Source organism: Microtus ochrogaster, chromosome 5 (assembly GCF_000317375.1).
Source record: "Microtus ochrogaster isolate Prairie Vole_2 chromosome 5, MicOch1.0, whole genome shotgun sequence".
Lineage (NCBI taxonomy): Eukaryota > Metazoa > Chordata > Mammalia > Rodentia > Cricetidae > Microtus > Microtus ochrogaster.
This window is the reverse complement of record NC_022012.1, coordinates 2517065-2543794: the sequence shown is the minus strand read 5'-3', so window position 1 is coordinate 2543794 and position 26730 is coordinate 2517065. Positions and strand designations below refer to the sequence as shown.

At 38.7% G+C, this 26730-nt stretch overlaps 1 protein-coding gene across 7 annotated transcripts in view; it reads left to right on the top strand.

Moving 5' to 3' along the window:
* The window catches only part of Dync2h1 (dynein cytoplasmic 2 heavy chain 1), a 220582-nt gene that overhangs the window by 51958 nt on the left and 141894 nt on the right, over window positions 1–26730 (top strand). For 5 of the 7 annotated variants that reach the window (XR_003376945.1, XM_026779266.1, XM_005346771.3 and 2 more), the window contains exons 33-47: window positions 273–455; window positions 3115–3297; window positions 3833–4056; window positions 4867–4982; window positions 7271–7470; window positions 8676–8940; window positions 10458–10665; window positions 12333–12462; window positions 14274–14429; window positions 15655–15914; window positions 17340–17586; window positions 22372–22523; window positions 23923–24067; window positions 24939–25041; window positions 25518–25685. Coding sequence is in view for 6 of the 7 variants with exons in the window: in XM_026779266.1 (XP_026635067.1) it covers window positions 273–455; window positions 3115–3297; window positions 3833–4056; window positions 4867–4982; window positions 7271–7470; window positions 8676–8940; window positions 10458–10665; window positions 12333–12462; window positions 14274–14429; window positions 15655–15914; window positions 17340–17586; window positions 22372–22523; window positions 23923–24067; window positions 24939–25041; window positions 25518–25685 (2740 nt within the window). In the remaining variant the exon portion in view is untranslated. Of the gene's footprint in view, window positions 1–272; window positions 456–3114; window positions 3298–3832; window positions 4057–4866; window positions 4983–7270; window positions 7471–8675; window positions 8941–10431; window positions 10666–12332; window positions 12463–14273; window positions 14430–15654; window positions 15915–17339; window positions 17587–22371; window positions 22524–23922; window positions 24068–24938; window positions 25042–25517; window positions 25686–26730 lie in introns of those variants that run through there. The other 2 variants (XM_026779267.1, XM_026779269.1) reach the window with 2 other exon arrangements.

Genomic DNA, 26730 nt, shown 5'->3' with positions numbered 1-26730 from the left:
CCACAGAGAAACCCTGTCTCGAAAAAACGAAAAAAAAAAAAAAAAGAATGAAAGAGAGACTATTTGGAAACTTGACCGTGGTCAAGTCTTTCAGGCCACGATGAGACGTAATACTTGTTTTATTCCAGATTCTGCCTTCTGAATTTATTTAACTAAGAAAAGTTTTGAATGTCTTCTGTGTTAAACAGTTAAGCCTGTTTGTTGCGTATGAGGCTTTTTACCTTGGATGGAGTAGAACATGAGCGGGCTAACGCCATGCTTCCCTTACGCAGGGTAACGCTCCCAGGCTGGTTTATACGCCATTGACAGACAAATGCTACCTAACTCTGACTCAAGCCATGAAGATGGGACTTGGAGGAAATCCCTATGGACCTGCTGGAACTGGGAAAACTGAGTCAGTGAAGGCGCTAGGCGGACTTCTTGGGAGACAAGTTTTAGTTTTTAATTGTGATGAGGTACAAACAATAAGTGTGAAAACATACTGCTAAATGTTTGGATTATTTTTCTTGTGGATTCATATGGAAGATTTTGTTTTCAAATCACTGACTGACTAATGGTGATGTCTTGCTTTATTGTCTATGAAGACCACGAACTCCTGGGCCTATGTAGTTCCATTATCTCAATTGTCAGCTTTATAAGCGTATATTACCACATTCAATTTAAAATCATCCTAGTTTTAAATCAATTAAACAAAAAATTTGGTTTGAATTGACAAAGTGTTGCAAGATTGTACATAGTACATTTCTCAAACTTTACTAAGGAAAACTTTACTGTGAAGAAACATTAAAGTACAGCTGACTGTTGCAGGGAGACCGCTTGGCCATTCTGACTGCTCGTTAGCTCAGACCTGAAATAGCCACACAGAAACTGTATTAATTAAATCACTGCTTGGCCCATTAGCTCTAGTTTCTTATTGGCTAACTCTTACATATTAATTTAACCCATCTCCATTGTTGTATATTTTACCATGAGGCTTGTGGCCTACCAGCAAGGTTTCACTATGTCTGTCTCTGGCGGTGGCTCCATGGCTTCTCTATGACTCCTCCTTTTTCCTCCCAGCATTCAGTTTAGCTTTCCTCACCTAGCTCTGCTCTACCCTATCACAGACCTAAGACAGTTTTCTTTATTCATTAATGGTAATCACAGCATACAGAGGAGAATTCCACATGAGCTATATATTCCCACAGGAGTATATTCTGGTGGAGAGCCTTGATTTGCAGAGCTTTGGGAACACTGTCTTTTGAATAGTCCTGTCAATTCTGTAAAAATCTTGTGAAGCCATAGTCTTCCTCTTTTTCATAGTGGGATTCATCCCAAAATACCTCAACGGTGCATAAATCATTGAACAATAGCTAGATGACCCTCCCCACACTTTGGGACTCTGGTGTGAAAATATTCACTCAAAGAAACCTTTGTTCTTATAGTCAAATCCACATAAAACTAGCCCCTCCCCCCCAATTGTCCTTTATGATAGGACATTGGACAAGAAAAAGAGTTTTGCAAATAACCACATAAGAACCTCAAAAGACAAGCACTGAGTGGAAAAGACAGCATGGTTGCCCTTGTTGATAAACAGGTCTGGGCGACCCTGAACTCTCCAGCAGCAGACTCAGGAAAGCGTAATCTGCTGACCTTTGCTCTACCCTAACAAGTTATTAATTAGTATTCTGTATTTACCTCCACCTTGGTTTCATTGAAACAAGATCTTAGTTTAGAAAATTAGCTGTTTGTGCCCTTACTTATACAAGTACAGGAAGAGAAGCTTAGGTCGCTAAACCTGCCCCAGAAAAAGGAATTCCTTCTCACCTGGGTGCCAAAGCATTCTCACAGCACTGTTGGCCCTGGTTGGGTGGGGCACAAATACCATCTGTTTTCCTTCCATAGGGTATGCTGGTTGCCATGGTTACCACAAAGGCTGTGTTCCCAGCTGCTGTGGAAGTGCTCAGAGAGTGCACAACACTGTAGTGTTTCTTAGCTATCCACACAAATGTAGTTGATGCACACATTCCCCTTTTCTCTTCTTAGATTCTAAACTGATTTCTAGCCCCATCCCTAACTAATCCTGGTATCTACAGGAGAGAATCACAGCCCCACCCTACACCCCAGACAGTAGTAAGACAACTGACGCCTACTTTATCCATCTTGTTAGCCCTAAGAAATGCATGCTTGGTATCATTTTTAGTTACCAGAGAATTGTTAATTATGTCTCTGTGTAAACTAAAAGCCTTGTGGGATAAGAGAACAGTGAGGAACATCGAGAGAGCAGGAAGAATAAATGGGACATAATGAAGAGATTCATGTGAGCTAATTTATTTCATTTGCTCTCAGTTCTTTTTAGCCAGTTTTCACCTGCGATAGCGGTTCTTCTGAATCCTCAGAGGTTTAAGGAGTCTGGCACCCCAACATAAACCTCCAAAGTTTGTACTACACTGGAGAAAAATATTGTTTAGTAAGGATAATTCTCAATTAGAAAAATAAAACAAAAAACCACTAAATACATCTTAGTGTTTTCACAACATTGTGTGTGTGTGTGTGCGTGTGGTGGTTTACTTTGATTTAAAAATGATTGAAATGCTCCGAGTGTTGGTGGTGTACACCTTTAATCCCAGACCTGGGACGCCAAGGCAGGCGGATCTTAGAGTTTGAGGCCGGTCTACAAAACAAGTTCTAGGATAGCCAGGGTTACACAGAGAAACCCTGTCTTTAAAAGCAAAAACAAAAAAGACTGAAATGAATTCTTGTCTTTGTTTAGCTTTATATTCTTTAGAGAACACTGTCCTTGAAAGTGCTCTGAAGTTGAAGGAGTAGTTTCGTAATCTTCTCCCACCTCTAGACTTTCTTTGACATAGGGTCTCTCTATGTAGACTTTCTTTGACATAGGGTCTCTCTATGTAGCCCAGGTTGGACTAGCACTCACTGTTACTCTGTCCCTTTCTCCAAGAGCTAGGGTTACAGGCATGCACCACTATTCTTGCCTTAATTTTGTTTTAAAAGAAAGGAGATGTTGATGGGTAAAATTATTAGTTAATCTGTTTATCTGCACAAAATATCAACTTATTACTAGCACTAGAGAATTTCATCATTTTAAAATGAAAATTATTTTTATCTTTTCAGGGCATTGATGTGAAGTCAATGGGGCGAATTTTTGTTGGTTTGGTGAAGTGTGGGGCCTGGGGTTGCTTTGATGAGTTCAACAGACTGGAAGAAGCTGTACTGTCGGCTGTTTCCATGCAGATCCAGACCATTCAGGATGCCCTGAAGAACCACAGAACTGTCTGTGAGCTGCTTGGCAAAGAGGTAAGGGACACCTCCTGTGACTTGGCTTCCCTCCTGTGCTGGTCTCTGGGCATTGCTGCCTCTACTCTGTGACCGTGTTTCTAGTTTTTATCTTTAAAATGGCTCTCCGGTTTCTGAACTATCACAGTGTATATAGTGCTTTAATGTATTATCTCATGTAATACTCAGTACAGCCCTTGAATGCAAATACTCTACTTTATGGATAAAGAAACTGAGATTTGATAACAAGTTGTCTAATTCTGAAAGCTATATTTTAATCCCTATTTGACATGAGTTCCAAAGACATACTGTGAGTAAATAGCCATTGAAGTCAGTTATCCACTCTTAAACTTAGGTTCTTTGAAAACGTATTATGAAGTAGATCCACTATAATGCAGTGGGTTCATGAGCTGCTCATTATGTATTACATAAGGATGTGCTTAGTATATTGGCGGTTACTTTTGCGAAGATATGGAATTTATGCATAGAAATTGTATTATGATAAAATTTCTCTCTTTAAAATCTTTAATGCCTATATTCTAAATTAATATTTCAGGTAGAAATAAATTCTAACTCTGGAATTTTTATCACTATGAATCCTGCTGGAAAAGGTTATGGAGGAAGACAAAAGCTTCCTGACAATCTTAAGCAGCTTTTCAGGCCAGTGGCGATGTCACGTCCAGACAATGATCTTATTGCAGAAGTGATTCTCTATTCAGAGGGCTTCAAAGATGCTAAAGAGTTGGGCAGAAAATTGGTTGCTATTTTCAACCTATCTAGGTGGGTTTTCCCATTTAATATTCACATTTTGTGTTTCCAGTGATTGGTTTGTGTTTTCATATTTTTCCAGTTTATATGTTGAGTTTGTTGGTCATATAGATATGATATATTTTATTCCAAGTTATAAGAAGACATCTTCATTAAAACAGTTCTTTTCTAAATTATGTATTTATTTATTTCGGAAACAGGGTTTCTGAGTGTAGCACTGGCTGTCCTGGAACTCTGTAGACCAGACTGCTCTCAAACTCACAGAGATCCGCCTGCTTCTGCCTCCCTAGTGCTGGGATTGCAAGTGTGCGCCACCACACCTGACAGTTTTTTTTTCCTAATTGTCACTAACTTGAGGTTTCTCTTCACAATGTTTATGTGGACTCTGCCTAAGATGGTTCTTATTTCCCCAGTTTCTCAGCTGCCCACTCAGAAGCTGCCGCTCTCTAGAGGATGTTTCCATGTTTTATTTCTAGTAGTAGAGGTTAATTTTTATTCTCCTAGACAACCCAGAATTCTAGTGCATATCATTTAGTGGATCATAGAGAACCAAGGTTGTAAAGAGCGGGGGTAGGCTGGGCAATGGAAGCTTTTGTGAGGACAGGAATAGCTGCTTGCCCTTGACTCTTCAGGACAGGTTTACCTTGTTCCTTGTGATTCTCCCTTCATCTGCTTCCTGGAGTGATTATTTTGTGTGATTGATTTTCTTGTGTCAATTAATGAAATTCTAGTATTAATTTCTACAACTCAGTCTACATTTCTTTGGAGTGGTGCTAAAAGTAATTTCTTGCAGAGTTAACCTTTTGGCCATCTTTGCTTCAGGGAACTTTTGACACCCCAGCAGCATTATGATTGGGGCTTGAGAGCTCTGAAGACCGTTCTCAGAGGGAGTGGGAATCTTCTGAGACAGCTGAAGAAAAATGGCACAAAACAAGATGGTATGATTAATTATCTAGTTAAAGTACTGAATTTTAAAAATATGCTTTGATTTAGAATGGTTTATATTACAGAAAGGTTGCAGATACCATGTAGAAAATTTTTGTAAACCTTGCCTAGATTTCTCTATTTTTAACATGTTACATTAGTGTGATGTACTTATATCAATTAATTGAGCAGTTTTGCTGTATTTTTTTTAACTTAAAGTTTATAAATTATTCTGATTTTTTTTCTAATTTTAACCTAATGTCCTACAAGAAAATTCAGGGGTTGATTTATATAAAGTAGTAGTAATGTGTAAAAGAATAATCAAATGCCCTTGCTTTCAAAATTGATGTTCATAGAATCAGAGGCTCTGACATATGCTATAGTCTCAGAATTGAGGAAGCTCAGGCAGGAAGACTTGGTTCTAGGCCAGCCTGGGAAACATGATGAGATCTTGCATCAAAATAAAGCAAACCCAACCCCAACGTCAAAGAAAGCAACTCCGAGTGGCTTGTTCATCCCCAGACTATAAAAAACCACCCTCAAAGTTTCTAGGAGGATTCAGTGTTTGTGGAGCATGAGCCTCTTTTAGCAGAGATGTTGGAAACACACCATGGTGTTTTTCTGGCCAATAGACAAAGGAGTATATGCGATTGGATGAGGCTCTGAGTGGGAAGGAGGAGGAAGAAGCAGGCTGTTTGTCATGTACTGTCGTGAGGTGCGTGGTATTTCTTCCCTTGGTGAAGGTGATGCTGGCTAGCTTTCTATACTGTAAAACTGATATTCTCCCCTGTTCTCTGCTTTTTGGCTGTAAATCTTGTCAAAGTGAGGTGCGGAGATTAATCTCTGCCTCTCAACCCTGGGCAGTGGCTGCACCACTGCGGATTCTTTAAAGGTTTTTTTCCTTTCCTGTTCCTGGATAGCTGAGCTCTGCACATCAGCACGAACTCAGACCACACTTGGCTTATGGAAAGCTCTTGCTCTTCTCCATCCACGCAGAATGAATGACTGTGTGTCCATAGATATTTGCCTTCCAGAGAGGCTGAATTTTTATGTTTTCCAGGTTGCTATTAAAAAATAAGCTACAAAACTACCAATCGTAGTTGAAGGAGAAAGAAAAGTATTTTACAATAAAAACAAATTTAAGCAGTTTCTGTCCTGATCCAGCTCCACAGAAAGTACTAGATGAAAAACTTCAGCTTGAAGAAAGACTTCCAGTACGAGCATAGGAAAAGGATGATATAAAATTACTTGTTTGTGCTGAAGGTTCATGTCTTCAAAAAAGCAGTTACTTGATCTCTGTCACTAGATTGACTTATTAAAGGTAGACAGTTGTTTTGTGAAGATCTTAAATAGCTTCTATTTTTGATGGTTTTGAAGAAATACTCAAAATTCATATGTAGTAAATACAAGTGACTATGAGTTCAGTGCTTGAAATAAACTCAGGGACTGCCACTCTTCTTTCTGTCTACTTACTGATAGTCAGCCAGGGTAGGGGAGATGCCAGGAAACACAGATACAGTATCTTTGCCTTTGTGTGTTTTATTGCTTAGTCTAGAATAGCCTTAAAACTAAGAATCTGCTAATAGTGTGAGCATTTGCACTTAGCTAAAAAATGTTTTTTTGAGCCAGTTAACTAAAGAGTAATTAAAGATCACTGCTTAGAGCAGTGGTTCTCAACCTTCTCAATACTGTGGCCCCTTTAATACAATTCCTCATGTTGTGCTGAGCCTCAACCATAAAAAAATTTTTTGTTACCACTTCATAACTGTAATTTTGCTACTATTATAAATTGTAATATAAATATCTGTGTTTTCTCATGGTCTTAGCTAACCCGTTATAGGGTTGTTTGACCACCACAAAGGAGTTGTGACCTATAGGTTGAGAACTGCTAGCTAAAGTGGAATGCTAATTGTAGTATTTATTTCCACATCATTGTCTTAGAAACTTAATACTCTTGTATGTAAAACTAAGAAAATAATAGGAATTATTTTTAAACTACTTGACCATAAGAGGATCCTACTACATAAAAGGGAAAGTATTATCCAAATGGAAATCATGTACATGAAAATTATGGTTTTTAGTATGAATGTCTGGTATAATTCAAATCCCAGTATATCAGAATTTATTTCTCGGCAGTTGAAACATAGAAAAGGAGGTGTAGTAGTTATGATTTACTGTTTTTAAATGTGTCTAATATGCTGTTTAATAATTAGTAATGATATCAAGGCTCTATCTTATTTAAAATGTTTTATCACCATTGATTGTGAATAAAAATAATTTTAAAATAAAACTTTTTCTATAGTTAATGAAAATCATATTGTGGTACAAGCACTGAGGCTTAATACAATGTCAAAATTCACATTTGCTGATTGCACCCGGTTTGATGCACTGATCAAGGATGTCTTCCCTGGAGTTGACTTTAAAGAAGTGGAATACAGCGAACTGAGTGCTGCGTTAAAGCAGGTCTTCGAGGAGGCCAATTATGAAGTCATACCCAGTCAGGTAACATCAGGGACATTTGTCATAGATTATTGCCTGTTCCTAGTTTATTCTGATTTACAGTCATTATCAGCCATCTTTCAGTTATTTTTTGTCTTTCAACTTTAATCTCACTCCGGGATGCTTCTTAGGTCTTGAAGTTCTGATTAGGGACCCTTGCTCTGTTTGTCATTGCTTCTGTCCTCGATGCATGTTTAATGTTAAGGATGTATTAACTCTCCACCAGATGGGAATCTTCAGGAAAGACAGCATCTATGTGTGTTTTTGCTTAACGTTTTATTCCTGGTTCCTGCCCATCCCAGCGAGTTGTATGTGATAGATGGGTAGAAGGGTCATATGAACTTTTGCTTATTGATTACATGTGATTTAGTTGCACTTTGATAATTTATTAGTAGGAATTCTTCTAACAGTTTCTTTTTTTAAAGATTTATTTATTTATTTATTTATTATGTTTACAACATTCTGCCTCCATGTATGACTGCACGCCAAAAGAGGGAGCCAGATCTTATTACAGATGGTTGTGAGCCATCATGTGGTTGCTGGGAATTGAACTCAGGACCTCTGGAAGAGTAGCCAGTGCTCTTAACCAATGAGCCATTTCTCCAGCCCCTAACAGAGCTTCTTTATGTGGCACAAATTGTTATTTTTTTTTAATTTTTTTCCCCTTTTTTTTATTAATTTATTTATTTATTAAGGATTTCTGCCTCCTCCCCGCCACTGCCTCCCATTTCCCTCCCCCTCCCCCGATCAAGTCCCCCTCCCTCATCAGCTTGAAGAGCAATCAGGGTTCCCTGACCTGTGGGAAGTCCAAGGACCGCCCACCTCCATCCAGGTTTAGTAAGTTGAGCATCCAAACTGCCTAGGCTCCACAGATTGTTATTAAAATGAACATTTCCCTTCAATTTTTGTTGAGTAGAATATGAATTGTAACTGAGGGAAATCGTGTATTTGAATGAATAAATGACTAAACAAAATAAAAAGTGTATGTTTTCAACTTCATGCCAAGCACCTTCTTTAAAAGACAGATGTTAAACTTAAACATTGGAAATGTGTTCCAATTTATTTAGCTAGTGGTCTACCTGAGGTTTTCTTTTCCAGTGGAGAAGTCAGACCTAATTTACATTTACAGTAGAAAGGTGTTTGCGGAGTGACAGTCGAGCTGAGTGTGACTGAACGTGGATTACATGTGAACCCATTTCTTTCCTCAGATGAAGAAGGCTCTGGAGTTGTATGAACAGCTGCGCCAGAGGACAGGAGTTGTTATTGTTGGCCCAAGTGGTGCTGGCAAGTCTACCCTTTGGAGAATGTTAAGGGCTGCACTTTGTAAAACTGGCAAAGTAGTAAAACAGTACACTATGAATCCCAAAGCTATGCCCAGACACCAGTTACTAGGACATATTGACATGGACACAAGAGAGTGGTCGGATGGTGTTTTGACAAATAGCGCTCGCCAAGTAGTTCGTGAGCCTCAAGGTTGGTCACTGTCTAATTCTTTACCTAATAACACCTAGAGAATAATGTAATATGTTTATAATGTTCTTATTGTCATACGTGTGATTTAACACACTTTATAATGATGTTCTTTTGATATTTTAGCAGCTTTACTCTTTTTTTATTGTTGTTTTGTTGAGATAAAGTCTCACTCCGCAGCCCAGGCTGGTCTGGAACCCATGGTCCTCCTGATAGTTTAGCCTTACAAATGCTAGGATTACAGGTGCCCCCCACCAACCATGCTTGGGTCATGCTGTCTTTTGACTTACTACTTGATAGCAACTTTTAATATTATCAAAATTCAGAGCAACTTGATTAAAATATAATTCATAACTAATTTGCTAAATGCATATAAAATCTTTGATGAATTAGTTAATGTAATTAATGTATTTGAACATCATTAAGTTATTAGTGTGAATTCTGAGTTATTTTGCAATTTGAAATGGTGAAAAAGTTTAGTTACTTCTTGGTCTAAATTTTCTCAGCTTAGTTGTTTGTTTTGTTTTTCATTTTCATTTTTTATTTTTGCGACAGAATCTCACTATTGTAGCCTTGGCCTGGAACTTGCTCTGTAATCCAGACTGGCCTGGAATTCATGAAATCTGCTTGCCTTTGCCTCCAGAGTACTGGCTTGTGCCTCTTGGCTTGACCTGACATGACTTTAAAGACAATTTTTGACCCGAATCTCCGTAGACTACTTTTGCCAAGCCTTAATTAGTAATTTTTCAAGTAAGGCAGTTGGTAAATTATTCAGAACTTGATGCAAGTGGAGGGCTTTCCAAAGCAGTTTCTTCATTTTTCTTGTAATACTACTTTAAATTAAGACACATACTACCCTTTCTCACACTGTTGATGATATTTCCTTCTTTGTTTCAAAGGTCCCAGGAGAGTTTGAAGCACTCTGATTTTAGAAAGGGTGGGTACAATGTGTCTGCTCTTGCAAAGACTGCAGGCACTGTGTGTGCGGCCTGGCTGCTGCGCTTCCTGTCTTGGGTCGTCCTTGAAAACACTGAAACCATGGCAGTAGTCAGGGGTTTCTCATGAAAGTTAAGTTTCCTGTATTTCTCAAAGAGGCATTATGTAGCAAACATTCATATATTCTCCTGGTTTGACCAAACATATAGTTTGGGAGATTATTTTAGAGGTATCTTTTTGGAATAGGAATATCCACCTTACACACTATGTTTTAAGGAATATTGTGAATTCAATCTGTATGGTTAGAGGCCAAAATAGTATCTTAGGAGTTGTAGGTGAGCTTTGGGCAGTGGAGATGAGATTACCCACACACATTTCTAGCACACATGTAGCGTTGTATCCGTGACACTGCAGCTTGCTCAACTCTGCTCTTTATATTAAGATGGAAATTAGTCGTGAGTAATGAAAGTTACTTTATTATTCCTTATGTAGCTGTTGGCATATCTGTGTGCGCAGTGCACAGCAGTGTGTGTTTGTGTGTGTGTGTATTTTTTAAAGTCTTCATTCTTGTGACTTGGAAATAGAAGTCAGCTCATGGATAATTTGTGATGGTGACATTGACCCTGAGTGGATAGAATCTCTGAATTCTGTTCTGGATGATAATCGGCTACTCACCATGCCAAGTGGAGAAAGGATTCAGTTTGGCCCAAATATTAACTTTGTATTTGAAACTCATGATTTAAGCTGTGCTTCACCAGCCACAATATCTAGAATGGGAATGATATTTCTTAGGTAAGTCACAGATCATTTCTATATACCAGATTATTTTTTAATTACCATTTTGATTTCATAGCTAAGTTAAGAATATAATGAATAATGTATACATGTTGATTACATCTATGATTAACTGTTTTTGCTTAGATTTTAATTGATTTAGAGTTTGTTTTATTATATATTAATTCTTTTAGCAATTCGGTCAAGCATTATTTTCTTTAAGAGAATAGAAAGTACTTAATTTCCTTTAAAAATTTTTCAATACTATGATTGAATTCACTGATGTAAGCATACTAAATAAGTACTAGTACATAGCATTTAAATCCCAGTAGCACATCTTAGTTACTGAGTTATAAATTCAAAAGAGGTTAGGACTAATTCAGGTATAATAGGTCCTGTAACAAAGCCTTTGTATTTTCCAGCATGACAACCTCTTTCCTGCGTAATTTCTTACTTTTCCAGTGGACTGAGAAGAGGCTTGAGAAGCACAGATGAGTAGTACTAAATGGTTCTAGGTTTCACATATTGAGTCGGTCAAGGACCAGAACATGGACATCTGGACCTGTTTCATTTTCCCAAATGAGTAATAGTTTGGCAAAAATATTTATAATTCCAGGCTGGAGAGATGACTCAGTGGTTGTGGGCACTGACTGCTCTTCCAGAGGACCCGGGTTCAATTCCTAGCACCCACCTACAAATCAGCTCTGTAACTCCAAGATACATTCTCACACAGGTGTACCTGCAGGCATATAAAATAAAAGTAAATAAGTCAAAAAAGAAAGAACTGGGCTTCAAAAGAAAATGTTTAGAATTTCTTATTTATTATGCCTATATTTCATATGTTGTGAATGGCACATTGCTGTAATCACTTGGGTTGAGATTATATCTTCAAATTATTTAACTGCTTATTTCACTAAGTATTCTAAGAGGCATTTAAATTTAACTAATTATAAACTTCAGTTGATATTAGAGTAAAATTATTAAAATAATATTACTTTAGGTATATAGTTTCATTGTAATATATGTGTAAATTTATCATTTATTCAGTGTTGCAATCTTATAACAATATTATAATAAAAGGTAAGTTTACAGGTAAATTTAAAAATTTTTATTGAATATTTATTGTGTATTTTACATTGATTTAAACATAGTAGAAAGACTGTACAAGAGTGAGCCTGCCATTTATGGAGTATCAAAAGGTACAGACCTTGTGAGAGTGCTGTGTCTATTTAGCAGGAGATCACAGACTGCTGCAGAGAGTTGTGAGCTGTTGGTGGCCCCGATATTGGTTGTATGAGGCACAATGAATATGTGTGATTTTATTACAATATATTTTAACTCTTAGGTTGCTGTGTCTCCTGATGTTGCTGAGCATTTATCCATGGGCCAAACTTTTAAGTAGGGTCTAGAATACTGCTAGTATTCTCCAGCACACACAGATCCGCATACACACACGTACACGCACACACACATAGAACACACACGTACACACACACACACTAGAATACTGCTAGTATTCTCCAGCACACACAGATCCGCATACACACACGTACACGCACACACACAAAAGTCACCAGTGCTGGCTTTCTGTGCTGACAGATGGGTGCTTGATAGACAGGAGTTAGTTTGAAGTCAGTTGGCAATTTCTTCCTGAATAACTGGCATCTTTGTGTTAACCCTTGTAGTGATGAAGAGACAGATCTAAATTCTCTGATAAAATCTTGGTTGAGGAATCAGCCTGCTGAGTACAGAAGTAACCTTGAGAACTGGATTGGAGATTATTTTTCAAAAGCTTTGCAGTGGGTTTTAAAGCAGGTGAGCTGGCCAAGGTATTAGATGAGCAGTGAGATGGGATGGATAGTTGGGAATTGTGCTTGTGTGTCCTGCCTTCTGTAGAGCTCTGCTGGGACCGGAGGACGCCATCCCTACTGTCCCTTTCCTGTCCTCCTACATTACATACATTAGCTAGTCTTAAGACGCCTTCATTACCTAAAAAGCTTGAGTACTAGACTGTCTTTTTCTTGGTGGGAAACCATCTTGTCTCATTTTACTATTCATAATTGCTCTGCTTTGCTTCCCTAATGTGGATAACTAATGGCTCTGAAACTGTGAGAATCACATTGTATCACGTGTATGATATATTAAATATGTTTAATATGTTAAAGACGTTATTAAGCTAATACTAAAACACAGAAGAGACAGTGAGTTACTTATAGTAATATTTGAAATTTATACAATAAAAATGGACATCTAAATTTGTGAAGTCTAATACTTGAGGATTGAGATGAAAGCTAGTAAGATCATACCTTCCTAGAGAAAGGTGTCTCTGGGTCATGAATGCCACCTAAACACATTGTCACCATCCAGCAGCATGGTGGGATACTGCTCTGTTGGAGTGCTTTACCATGTGAGTAGAAGATTGCAGGGGGCTTCCACACATACATGAATTTTAAAAAGTATAATGGTTTTCCTTTCATGTTATTAATTTTGTGAAAACAAACATATTTATTAAACAGAAATTAAAAAGCAGCAGTTTCTTTAAAGTCACATGAATATTAATCTGAGCTTGATCCAGAGTTTTAGTTTTTTCATATTGATCAAAATACATAAAAATTGAAAAATTGCTATTGTTTTTAATCATTTTATGCTTGTTTTTCTGCTTTTGTACAGATGAAAGTGGGAGAAATTGAAATGAGTATTAAAATATTGCAGATTAATTAGTTTCTCCAGTCATTAGAAAAGGAAGGATTTCCTGCTCCTGCAGTCTGAGGAAGGTGTCTCCCTTCCTTGCTTTCATCCTAACACTCACCCACCATTTTAGTCTCTGTCTGCACTCACCTGCAAGTTCCTCAAGGGCAGGGACCAAACCTGTCATGCCCCATTGTGAGTCTCCAGAGCAAGCTTGTTAAGAAGAGTGAGCAGGCAGTGGTCTGGTGCGGAGATGCTGAAGTCTGTTCTGTCTAGTAGCACACCCTAGACAAGCGTTCACACAGGCATTGACTCAGTCAGGTCATGATCTCATGGCATCAGCACTGCTAGGCTTTGTAGTTCTCACTTTAATGACATAAACTGTCTGGGGAAAAGATGCCAGAGGCAGACTGCCTGCTGGACCTGGGACTTCTTGCATCACCATGCCTCATGTTGGTGGCAAAAGGAAGCAAAGAAAACAGGCCAGAGCCAGGGTGGCTGTAAATGTGAATAAAGGGTCACCTAGGACCGACTCCCACCAACTGGATGTCGCCTGTTAAAGATTGTACCTATACAGCAGTGTTAAGAGTTCAGAGACAGGCCTCAAAACATGAAACTGGTGGGCATCTCAGAGGTGAACCACACCTTAGCTGTTCTCTGAAGTTTTAAAAATGTATATGTATATTCTTCAGTCTGTATATGTCATGTAATTATTTGAGAATTTTAGCATTTATAGTTCAAAGTACATAATTACCTTTAAATTTATTTTTGTATTTTCAAAGTATATATGTAATCTGAATAACATCCATACTTTCTTAGAAATGAGGGAGATGAATTCAAAGGTTGTTTGGCAGTGATCTGTGTCAATTTGTATGGTTTTGCGTTTGCTGGTTAATATCTGTTTTTCCTGCCTTGGTTTTGTGAATTTTAATCGACAGAATGACTATGTGGTAGAAACAAGTTTGGTTGGTACTGTGATGAATGGTTTGTCCCACCTCCATGGATGCAGAGATCATGACCAGTTTATTATTAATCTCATACGAGGCCTGGGAGGAAATCTAAACATGAAATCGCGTTTGGAATTCACCAAGGAGGTAAGGAGCATTTTCCAACCATAGTCTTCAGCTCTTCTTGACCCTTAGGTCTCAACACCCAGTGATACAATTCAAAGGTGTGAAAACTTTCTAGTTATGAATTTATGCATTTGTTAGACTAATAGGACATATGTATCTATATAGGTCTACATGCGTGTAACATATGTAAACATGGTTCTGTGTATCAAACTGAGGGTTTCTGATAGTCTTAAAATTTTATGGTATTCTGTAATAGGCTAAGGCTTGGGACGTAAAAGTTTAAGTTAGGCTTGAATCTACTTAACATTATGAATATATTCCAATATTTCATTTAGCTTTAAATAATCTTTTCAAATTTTTATTTAGTGTTAGCACTTAGAAGTGCTGGAATATTTCTAATTCTCTAATAATGTTAGATTATAATTGAGCCAGTTGGTTAGAAAGGCATTTTTCTTTATATCATAAGGGTCTTTCGTTTTCTTTTTTCTTTTTTCTTTTGTGTGTGGATGTTTTTCTGACTGTATGTCTGTGCACCATGTACATACCTGGGCCTATGGAGGCTAGAATACGGTGTTGGATCCTCAGAAACTGGAAATAGAGTTATGATGATTGTGAGTGCTGAGAATTAAAGTTGGGTCTTCTGGAAGAGCAACTAGTGCTCTTACCCATCTCTTGGGACCCACAAGGGACTTTTCCCCCTTGGAATGATTAAATAAGACCAACACAGTGTTCCATTCACTGTTGCTTAGTACCGTCATTAGCTGCTCTCTCTGTCCCGTTAGCTTTTCTGTAGTTGTATGTGTCCCCTTCCCTCTCACGTACTGTCCAGCACCCTCCTGTCTGTTGCTCTGAAATACTCTTAGGAACAGACAACAGCTTTCAGTATCACAGAGCAGAATAACCCATTGTGGGTATAGCTGAAGTCAGTTCTGGGAAATGTTGGAAATAAAGGGCGTTAGCATTCCTAAAGTCTGCAATTTGTAAGAATGCTATTAAAACTTGGATATGTTTTATAACTTGATCTATAAATTTCTATCAAATTGATATCTTTATATATATATTTATTTTACTTCAGATCATATTGAGGTAAAATACTATTTTAATTTTAAAATTTCCTTAGAAGTGGCATGTATATAAACTTACTTAATGAGGTGATTTACTGTGGAGATATTCATTTTGATGTATCGAATAGTTATCCACTGTTAGGAATATGTAAAACTCCTTGTTACAATGTTTCCCTCTTAAGGTCTTTAACTGGGCCCGGGAGTCCCCTCCAGACCCTCACAGACCAATGGACACCTACTATGACATGGATCGAGGACAGTTAGCATCCTACGTGCTTAAGAAGCCAGAGAGCCTGACAGCTGATGCCTTCAGCAGTGGCCATTCCCTCCCTGTCATCCAGACCCCTGACATGCAGCGAGGTCTAGATTATTTCAAGCCTTGGCTGAGTTCTGATACTAAACAGCCATTTATTCTTGTCGGCCCAGAGGGATGTGGCAAAGGGTAAGAAAGATGTCTTCAAAAATATAAACTGTGAATTTGCCTCCTTCTCCTCAAGGATTTAACAAGAGCACACTATGTTTCTTTTGGTTACAAAGCACTGACATTTTTATAGAGGGCACTTACTCTTACCTCCTATTTAAAAAAAATCACTGCAGAGAAGGGTCATTTTCTCTGCCAGTTTGTGTGGGCTTAGAAAATACTGTCTACCTGACGGGTGGTGGCACACGCCTTTAAAGTCCAGCACTCGTGAGGTAGAGGCAGGCGGATCTCTGTGAGTTCGAGGCCAGGCTCAAAAGCTACAGAGAAACACTGTCTCAAAAAACAAAGCAAAACAAAAGAACAAAAAAAGAAAAAAAGAAACTTTTTAAAATATTTTGTACATAGAGTCACAAAAATTAAATCCTGTATACATACTTACACCTTACTGTGTGCGTAGGCCATGAATTTACCAGGTGAGTCTGCGCTCTTATTAAAAATAGTGTCTAGCTCAATGTAGTTCACTTGTGCTTAGTGCCTGCTTCACTTATGTTTTAGGAGTAAACCTGAATTATTAGTTTTACATATATAAAATCAGGGTAGTTAATGAAACAAAACTCTTGGGAAACTTAAAGTCCTTCCATGAACTATGGGGGAACAAAACTAATATATTCTACATACCTTGTAAAACAACTTATGAGGTCTTCAAGAATTCTAGGATTATTTTAAAATACACCCCCACTTTAAAAATTAGAAAGTTAGCATCCAAACAGGCTAGGCTCCCACAAAGCCAGTGCATGCAGTAGGATCAAAACCCTTTGCCATTGTCCTTGGCTTCTCATCAGCCCTCATTGTCTGCCATGTTCAGAGAGTCCGGTTTTATCCCATGCTTTTTCAGTCCCAGTCCAGCTGGCCTTGGTGAGCTCCCAATAGAGCAGCCCCACTGTCTCAGTGGGTGGGTGCATCAATTGCAGTCCTGACTTCCTTGCTCAAGTTCTCCCTCCTTCTGCTCCTCATTTGGGCCTTAGGAGCTCAGTCCAGTGCTCCAATGTGGGTCTCTGTCTCTATCCTTCCTAGACCTGGATGGAGGGGGGAGGGCCTTGGACTTCCCACAGGGCAGGGAACCCTGACTGCTCTTTGGACTGGAGAGGGAGGGGGAGAGAAGTAGGGAGAGGGGGAGAGGAGTGGGGGGAAGAGGGAGGGAAATGGGAGGTGGGGAGGAGGCAGAAATTTTTTCAATAAAAAAAAAAGAAAAATTAGAAAGTTATTTTAGTGTTGATGGAAACCATATCATATTTATTATTTTCCTTCTCAACATAATCTGAAATAATTCAGAAAAAGATATCAATTCCATATTGAGTATAAGGAGTGTTCTGTTGTACACATTTTCCCAGTGAGACTTCACCCAGTGTCACCCATCTCTCCTGAGATGTCACCTGTCTCTCGTAGGATGCTGCTCAGGTATGCCTTCTCTCAGCTCCGCTCCACGGAGATTGCCACGGTCCACTGCAGCGCTCAGACCACTTCCCGGCATCTTCTGCAGAAGCTGAGCCAGACTTGCATGGTAATCAGTACAAACACTGGCAGAGTGTACAGACCAAAAGATTGTGAAAGACTTGTTTTGTACCTAAAAGATATCAACCTGCCCAAGCTTGATAAGTGGGGGACCAGCACTTTGGTGGCTTTCCTCCAGCAGGTAAGTCTCAGCAACTGATGCTTTTGCCTGTAATTTGTCTGTTGGCTTTTTGTTTTTCCTTTTTTAAATGGATTAATTTTTTAAAAAATAATCTTTTTTCATTTTACATACCAATCCCAGGTCCCGTTCCCTCCTTTCCTCTCTGTCCCTCTACCTTCCCTCCCACCTCACCTCCATCCACTTCTCAGACAGAGGAAGGCTTCCCATGGGGTCAACGAAGTCTAGCACATTGTTTTGAGGCAGGATCAAGGCCTTCCCCACTATGTCTAGGCTGAGCAAAGTATCCCTCCAAAGAGAATGGGTTCCAAAAAGCCAATTCAAGCAGTAAAGATAAATCCTTGTATGACTGCCTGTGTCCACACAGTTTGCCCAGTCATTCAAATGTCTCCCACATTCAGAGGGTCTAGTTTGGTCCTATGCTTGTTCCCCTGCTGTCATTCCGGGGGACTGTTAGTGTGCTCCTATTAGCTCACGTCAGCTATTTCAGTGAATATCTGCATCATGGTCTTGACCAGTTGCTCATATTATCACTCCTGTCTCTCTTTGACTGAACTTTGGGAGCTCAGACTGGTGCGGTGCTTCACTGTGGATCTCTGCATCTGCTTCCATCAGTTGCTGGATGAAGGTTCTATGATGACAATCACAGTAGTCATCAGTCTGATTACAGGGGAAGGGCAGTTCAGGCACCCTCTCCACTATTGCTTAGCTGGGGTCATCCTTGTCGACTTCTGGGAATTTCCCTAGTGCCAGTTTCATGCTAGCCCCATAATGGCTCGCTCAATCAACGTATCTCTTTCCTTGCTCTCCCTTCTCTCATATCATCTGTTCCCTCCTGTTCTCCTCTGCGCTCTTCTTCCACACCCCTCCCCCGAAAGCTCCCAATTTTCTCAGGAGTTCTTGTTGTCTATTTCCCTTTCCCAGGAGGCTCCATGTCTGTTTCTCTTAGGGTTCTTGTTACCTAGCTTCTCTGGGATCATGGACTATAGGCCAGTTATCCTTTGCTTTACATCTGATATTAACTTAAGAGTGAGTACATCCCGTGCTTGACTTTCTGGGTCTGGGTTACCTCACTCAGGATTTTATTTTATTTTAGTTCTATCCATTTGCATGCAAATTTCAAGATGTTATTGTTTTTTCACTACTGAGTAGTACTCTATTGTGTAAATGTACCACATTTTCTTTATCCATTCTTTGGTTGAGGGGAATCTAGGTTGTTTCCAGGTTCTGGCTATTATGAATAATGTTGCTATGAACATAGTTGAGCATGTAGTATGATTGGTTGTATGCCCGAGAGTGGTACTGCTGGGTCTTAATGTAGATTTATTCCCAATTTGCTGAGAACTGCCATACTGATTTTCAAAGTGTCTGTACAAGTTGACATTCCCACCAGCGATAGATGAGTGTTCCCTCTACTCTGCATCCTCTCTAGCATAAACTGTCATTGGTGTTTTTGATCTTAGCCATTCTGACAGGTGTAAGATGATATTTCAGAGTTGTTTTGATTTGTATTTTCCTGATGACTAAAGATGTTGAACAGTTAAGTGTCTTTCAGCCATTTGAGATTCTTCTGTGGAGAATTCTCTGTTTAGATCTGAATTATATTTTTAAATTGGTTTACTTGATATTTTAACATCTGGTTTCTTGAGTTCTTTATATATTTTGTAGATCTATCCTCTGTCTGATATGGGATTGGTGAAGATCTTTTCCCAGTCAGTATGCTGCCTTTTTGTCTTATTGACCTTGTCCTTTGCCTTACAGAAGCTTCCTAGTTTCAGAAGGTCCCATTTATTTATTGTTGCTCTCAGTGTCTTGGTGTTATATTTTAGAAGTGGTCTACTGTGCCCATGCATTGAAGGCTACTTCCCACTTTCTCTTCTATGTAGTTCAGTGTGGCTGGATTTATATTGAGGTCTTTGATCCATTTGGATTTGAGTTTTGTGCATGGGGATAGATATGGATCTATTTGCATTTTTCTACATGTTGACATCCAGTTATGTCAGCATCATTTCTTTTTTCCATTGTATAATTTTAGTTCCTTTGTCAAAAATCAGGTGTTCATAGTGTATGAAATGAGAGTCTTTAGTTCAGTTCCATTGGCTGTCCTGTCTGTTTCTATGCCACTGCCAAGTTGTTTTCATTGCTGTAGTTCTATACTAGAGCTTGATGTCAGGGATGGTGATGCCTCTGGAAGTTCTTTTATTGTACAGGATTGTTTAGCGCTTCCTAGGTTTTTTGTTTTCCCATATGAAGTGGAGTGTTGTCCTTTTGAAGTTTGTGAAGAATCATGTTGGGATTTTCATGGGGATTGTATTGAATCTGCAGATTGCTTTTGGTAGGATTGTCATTTTTATTATGTTGATCCTACCTATCCAAGAGCATGGAAGCTCTTTCCATTTTTTGATATATTCTTCAATTTCTTTCTTCAAAGACTTAAAGTTCTCGTACACAAGTCTTTCACTTCTTTGGTTAGTGTTACCCCAAGATATTTTATGTATTTGTGGCTATTGTAAATAGCAATGTTTCTTTGATTTCTTTCTCAACCCCTTTACCATTTATATATAGAAGGGCTACTGATTTTTTGAGTTGATTTTGTATCTTGCCACATCACTGAAGATGTTTATTAGCTATAGGAGTTCCCTGGTAGAATTTTTGGGGTCATTTATGTGTACTATCATCATCTGCAAATAGTGAAAGTTTGACTTCTTCCTTTCCAATTTGTATCCCTTAATGTTATTTTGATGTCTTATTGCTCTAACTAGAGCATTGAGTACTACGTTGAATAGATATGGAGAGAGTGGACAGTCCTGTCTTTTTCCTGATTTTAGTGGAATCGCTTTGAGTTTCCACTTAATTTGATATTGGCTATCAACTTGCTGTATTGTTTTTGCTTTTATTATGTTTAGATACGTTTCTCGTATCCCTGATCTCTCTAAGACTTTCATCATGAAGGGGTGTTGGATTTTGCCTTCACCTTCTTTCCCTTTTGTTTTTAGTTTTTTTTCATGGTGTCCCAGATTTCCTGGATGTTTTATGTAAAGAATTTGTTGGACTTAATAACATTTTCTTTGGCCAATGAATTTATTTCCTTTGTTGTATCTTCAACTCCTGAGATTCTCTCCTCCATCTCTTGTATTCTGTTGGTTATGCTTGCATCTGTAGTTCTTGTTCGTTTACCCAGATTTTCAATATCCAGAAGTCCCTCCATTTGTGGTCAGTCTTCACATCTTGAGTTGTTTGAACTGTTTGCTTCAACTCTTTGATTGTTTTTTCTTTGTTTTCTTTAAGAGGTTTATTGCTTTCTTACAATTTTTTTTTGTTTGTCTTTTATTTCTTTAAAGGAATTTTCATTTCCTTTTCAGGTTCTCTATCGTCTTGAGAAAGTTATATTTAAGTTGTTTTCTTCTGCTTCTTGGTTAGGATGTTCAGGTTGTTCTGTTGCAGTGTCTTTGCCTCTTGGTTCAATTCTTGCAGTTGCTGTCTGTGTATTAAGGAAGCCACTCTTGGTCTATTCCCTGCAGTTGCTGTCTATGTCTCAGGGAGCCACTGAGGTTTCTGGGGATGTGTGGTTTTGTGAGTTCAGTCAGTGCTGCGGCAGTGGTGGTGGGGTTTAGGGAGTTGGAACAGCCTACCTTCAGCCTGCTGGCTGGCTAGTGAAACTGAGGCTGGTGAGGAGGGACCCATGCTTTTGCCCAAGGGCCTAGGGTTTAGGGACTTGGCTGTTGAGCTGGGGAGCTGGTCACTCACTTCTTATCCGCTCTGTGCAGTCTAGGCTTTTCTTATAGATATGACATCTGCTTCCATTTTCCTGGACCAGTTTTACCTAGCACATGTCATTAGAATTTAAATTCATGTTTAATTCTTGTTCTTGGTCAGTCATTCTCCATTTAGAAATCTACCCTCTCTACCTAAAATAGTTGGGGACTCTGCAGGTGTCACTGGAGGTGTCTTTACTCCATGACTGGCTGTGCTTGCCTCTGACAGTAGTTCCTCTTTCTGTGTAAGGCTGGGTTAGGGTTGTGTATCACATGTTCTCACTCAGTGTAAAAGATGTCTTCCTGTGTGTGGTTACATCATATTAGGAGTTGTAGATTTTCAGTTTTCTATGTTTACATGTACTATGCAGTTGTAGAGTATGATAATATAGTTATGGAAAAGCCTGAAATATTTTCCATGTATTCCTGACTCCTTACATTTTTTTATAGTTGCTAATAGATTCATAATAGTATTTGGATTTTACTGTTTAATGGAGTGAAACCATTTTAAAAGAAGAGGGTTCAGAAAACATGAATTGGGTACAGGGTAGAACAATATCAGCTCAGTGATGTAAAAATTTAAAATGTTTCAACCTTTAATTAGTGAGTTAGCTAAAGGGTGATGGTTGTACTTGGAAATAATCAAAACTTAGATAACACTCTATGATATGGTCAATCTTTATGGCCAAATAGACAAGGTTTGTAATCTCCATACAAAAAAAAAAATCCCTTTGTATGTGTACGAGGATTTTCTAGAGTTGTTAATGAAGGCGGGGCCTTTCATTTTGTTGGAACCTGACCAAGTAAATGGAGCAGGGATCTGGGCAGCAGAGTTTTTCAGTGTTTCCTGATTCCTGCTGTGCTGCCTGGCATGCTGGGTGGATTGTGTCCCCTTAAACTGTAGGACAAACTTGCCCAATGTGGCTTTTGTCAGGCAATTTGTAAGGACAAGAAGACAAGTAACCAATGCATTTGTAATATGATTTGAGAAATCTAAAGTATAAACCACTTGTGCACATGTGTTTTCATATAGGTGTTGACATACCAAGGATTTTATGATGAAAATTTAGAATGGGTTGGTCTGGAGAATATTCAAATTGTTGCTTCCATGTCAGCTGGAGGAAGGCTGGGAAGACACAAGCTGACCACCAGGTTTACGTCTATTGTTCGTCTTTGTGCCGTAGAGTATGTATCCTAGTAACAGTTTTTTGTTTGTTTACATTTTATTCAAGATACTCATCAAGAATACTTCAAAATATAGAAAATAAAGTGGTCAAGCGGGTTCATTTCCCAACTTTAGCAGTGGTTTAGAGTATGTGAGGTCTTTTATAGAACTCTGTATGTTGTGCCCCAAATGTCAAGAGTCAGAACTGTCTAGCAGCTTTAGGTCTGTGTATTTTACTTAAAATCTGACATTAATATAGTGCTTATTGATGTGCTGTGGAATGTTTTGACACATTACCTAATGCATGGTGCTTGAGTTCGCTTAAGCATATTTATTACTGTGATGAAAACACTCAGGATTCTTCTTGCAGTCCTGGGGACACAGTTACCACCTCCAGTGGCACACCAGACCTTCTTGCTGCTGTTCAGATGCAGCTTCGTCTGTGCCACCCCCAGCCCTTCCCTGCGTTCCTACCTTCTGATTCTGGGAGCCACCGTCCTGCTTGCCACTTGCCTGAGAGCAGTGCTTTTAGAATGTGACAGAAATCACAAAACTAATATTATTTAATTTTATGGAGATAATGTAAAAGAGTTGAGTCTGATAAAAGGGGAGTTGGGTCATGTGGTTTGGGTTGGGATTCGTCTGTCCTTCCTTGTGCTCGTGGATGTGAACGGGACTTCTGAGTTCTATGTTCACGCACCATCTCTTTGTAAACTAACCCTGGTCAGTTTACAAGTTCCCACTCACTACATTCTATCTATGCACATTGTTATTTCTAAGGTGTTATCGTTGCCAGTTAATTGATATGGAAATAAATTTGGGCTTGGGAGAAACAGGCTCATTTTTGTTGTGTTATTTCTTTTCTTAGACTTCTGACCTGGATTACTGCTCTGTGTGTAGGTTTTACTTAACTCCAAATGCTTTCCTTAAGTTAATATGTTTTTTTTTGAAGTTGAGTGGTTTTTCAATATTTTTTTTTAAATATTTATTGATTTATTATGTATACTACATTCTGTCTGTGTGTATGCATGAAGGCCAGAAGAGGGCACCAGACCTCATCACAGATGGTTGTGAGCCACCATGTGGTTGCTGGGAATTGAACTCAGGACCTTTGGAAGAGCAGGCAATGCTCTTAACCTCTGAGCCATCTCTCCAGCCCCGGCTTTTCAATTTTTATATTTAAATAGTTGATTACAGTCTTGGATAAAGCCTTGCTCTGTTGGAGAAGAGACACTGTGGGATCTAGTTGGGTTCTCCAGAGAGAGCAGAAACTGAGTCTGTTCTGACGCGCGGGCAGCCCTGGATGTTTGGGTCTTAGAGAAGTGCAGTTTGGAAGTTTACATGGTTGTATCTTTATGTGGAAATATTAATTTATGATATTGATTTATTTCAGTTTTCTTATTTCTGTCTTCCCCTTAGTTACCCAGAGAGAGAGCAGTTACAGACAATCTATGGAGCATATTTGGAAGCAGTTTTGCACAAAAATCTGAAGAATCATTCTATTTGGGGTTCTTCATCAAAAATTTACCTCTTAGCAGGCTCTATGGTGCAAGTGTATGAACAGGTAAGTATGTTTGCCTGTAGTTTCCAGTTCTGTTGGCCTCATCCTGGTCTTTGTGCTGATGAAATGTGATAGTTGCTGCAGTGTGATTGATGGCACAGTAACAACGTATCCAGTTATAGCCTGCAGGATCACAGGCTGAGTAACTTCATGCGTATGGAAGGGAAGGAGGTGTAGTAAAATTTGATCTGTATCAGAAAAAAAATAGAAAATCACAAAGTATTTGAAGACAAAATTTTGTTCGGTAAAGCAATAGTATTTGCAGTGCTTGTGGAAGAGGCTCTTAAAAGGCTGGGTTGGAGCAGGGGGAGATATGTTGGGACAGGTTGTGTGAAAAAATGCCTAGGTAACACACACTAAGAGTAATGGCTATAGCTGTGGGTAGGGCTGCCTTAAGCTCTTTGATTTCTTCACTGTCTTCCCGAAGCTACAGCAGCTTCTGGGTCTCAACACCTGAAAACTTTTGGAGTGTTTTGTTTCAGTTTTGTGGGGTCTGTAGAATTCAACTGTGATTCTGTGATGTTAGTTAGCTTATGTGCAGTCTGTGGCTGCACCCTTGCTGCATAGCAGACTCTGGCAGTCTGCTGAAGCCTCCTAGCCTGGCTGGGAGTAACACTTCCAAGTGTGTAAGTAGCTGTGCACAGTGGGGTGCACCTGAAGTCAGACCTTGCCTGCTTGAGGTAAGAAGACTGCCATGAGTTACAAAGTGAGTTCTAGGCCAGCGTGGCTCAGAGTGGAGGCCCTGCCACAAAGATAAGTACAGAAATAAAATGTGTAAGACAGATTATAGAGGATAATTAAAAAAAATCAGTTCTACTGAAATAAGATTAGGTGTCTAGGATGGTAAAATAGCTCTCAGTGCTTCCTCTTTCAGGTGCGGGCCAAGTTCACAGTTGATGACTACAGTCACTATTTCTTTACCCCCTGCATCCTGACTCAGTGGGTGCTTGGCTTGTTCAGATATGATTTAGAAGGAGGTGAGTTTTGGTTGTCCTTGTATCTAACTATGCTCTAAGTTGTACTCATAGTAGGAACATTAAATATTGTGACTGATTATAATATTTAAAAATGACTATTAGTGCATTAAATTTAAATAGCTCTATTATGTTTATTACTATTAAGAGGATATTAATTTATTATATTACTTTTCCAACCTGTTTATCACTGTACAAATTTGATTTTAGAAAAGTTAAAATATTTTCTTTCATAGCCAAACCAATTTTATTATGCTATTTGGAAATGATAACTTTATTGAACAGCTGTAGTGTTTAAAATATACCACTTTATTAAAGGAATGAATTTTAACTTTTTCCAATTTTTTTCTATTTACCTGCTGCCACAATTATGGTATGTAAATTCTCCCTGTATATTTATTTCAAAACATTTTGTTAAATAGACATCTTGAAAATCATTTAAGACTCACTGTGATTAAAGAAAAGCTTTGCCTTTTTAGGATCTTCCAACCATCCATTAGATTATGTTCTGGAGATTGTAGCCTATGAGGCCCGACGCTTGTTTCGGGACAAAATCGTTGGGGTGAAGGAGATTCATCTGTTTGATAATATTCTAACTGCAGTGTTCCAAGGAGACTGGGGCTCAGATATACTAGACAACATGGCAGGTAATAAAGATCAATGTACAGAAGTTATAGGTATTTTAAATTTTTATGTCCAACCTGATGCATGATTTCATGTTTCAATAAATAAAATTTTGGATGATTACAACTTTAATTTTCCCAAAAGGGAAGATGACCAGCCATTTTTGCTAGACTTATACAATTATAATACAAACAAAATATAATAAGTACTTTCTTGAAAAGGGTGTTCAAACTTGTTGTTGTATATTTGTAATACAAAGTTGTTTTCCCAGTAGAATTTTTACTAACGATGGAGTTGGCTGTAACTCATGGTTACAGGGTGGCACACCGTAACCCAGCACTTGAGAGACAGACACAGCTGTGTGGCAAGTTTTGAGGCCAGCCCAGTCCACAGAGCAGGTCCTGTCCAGTTAGGGCTATGTAGTAAGACCCTATTTAAAAAATTAAAAACATAAAATGAAATTTTAGTATCTGATTAAATATGAAACATAAAGGTCATTGTGAAATTCCTCACTTGATTATAATACCTCTTGTTTAACAGAAAAAGCATTGTTTTCCCTGTTGTTACCCATAAAATCACTGGAACAGGACATCATGTTTGTGCTTACTCCTAGTTTCCTTGGCTTCATGTGAGTGGACATGTTGGGTTCAGGGCTGTGTCTACTTCATAACCAACCACGCATTAGAAACTGCTGTGGAGGCATGCATATGGTAGAGAGAGCACTCCAGTGAGAGCCTATGATAAAGACATGGAAATGTTTCATAATGCAACAATTATCCAGCTACACACCGTGCTAACAAATATTCATGTACTGTATATTGATACTGTAAAACAATCCCACACCAGTCAGAATTACTGATAATAAAAGGGTTATTTATTTAAGGGGAAAACTTAGAGATCACCATCCTGAACAACAGTCCTCTGAGTGCAAACAGGAACGGAGTCTAGCAGCTGGAACGGGAGCGAGAGTGGGGCACATGATTCCCTCTGCTTTTTCTTTTTTTTCTTTTTTTTTTTTTTATTGAGAAAAGGAAAAAAAAACAAGTTTCCGCCTCCTCCCAGCCTTCC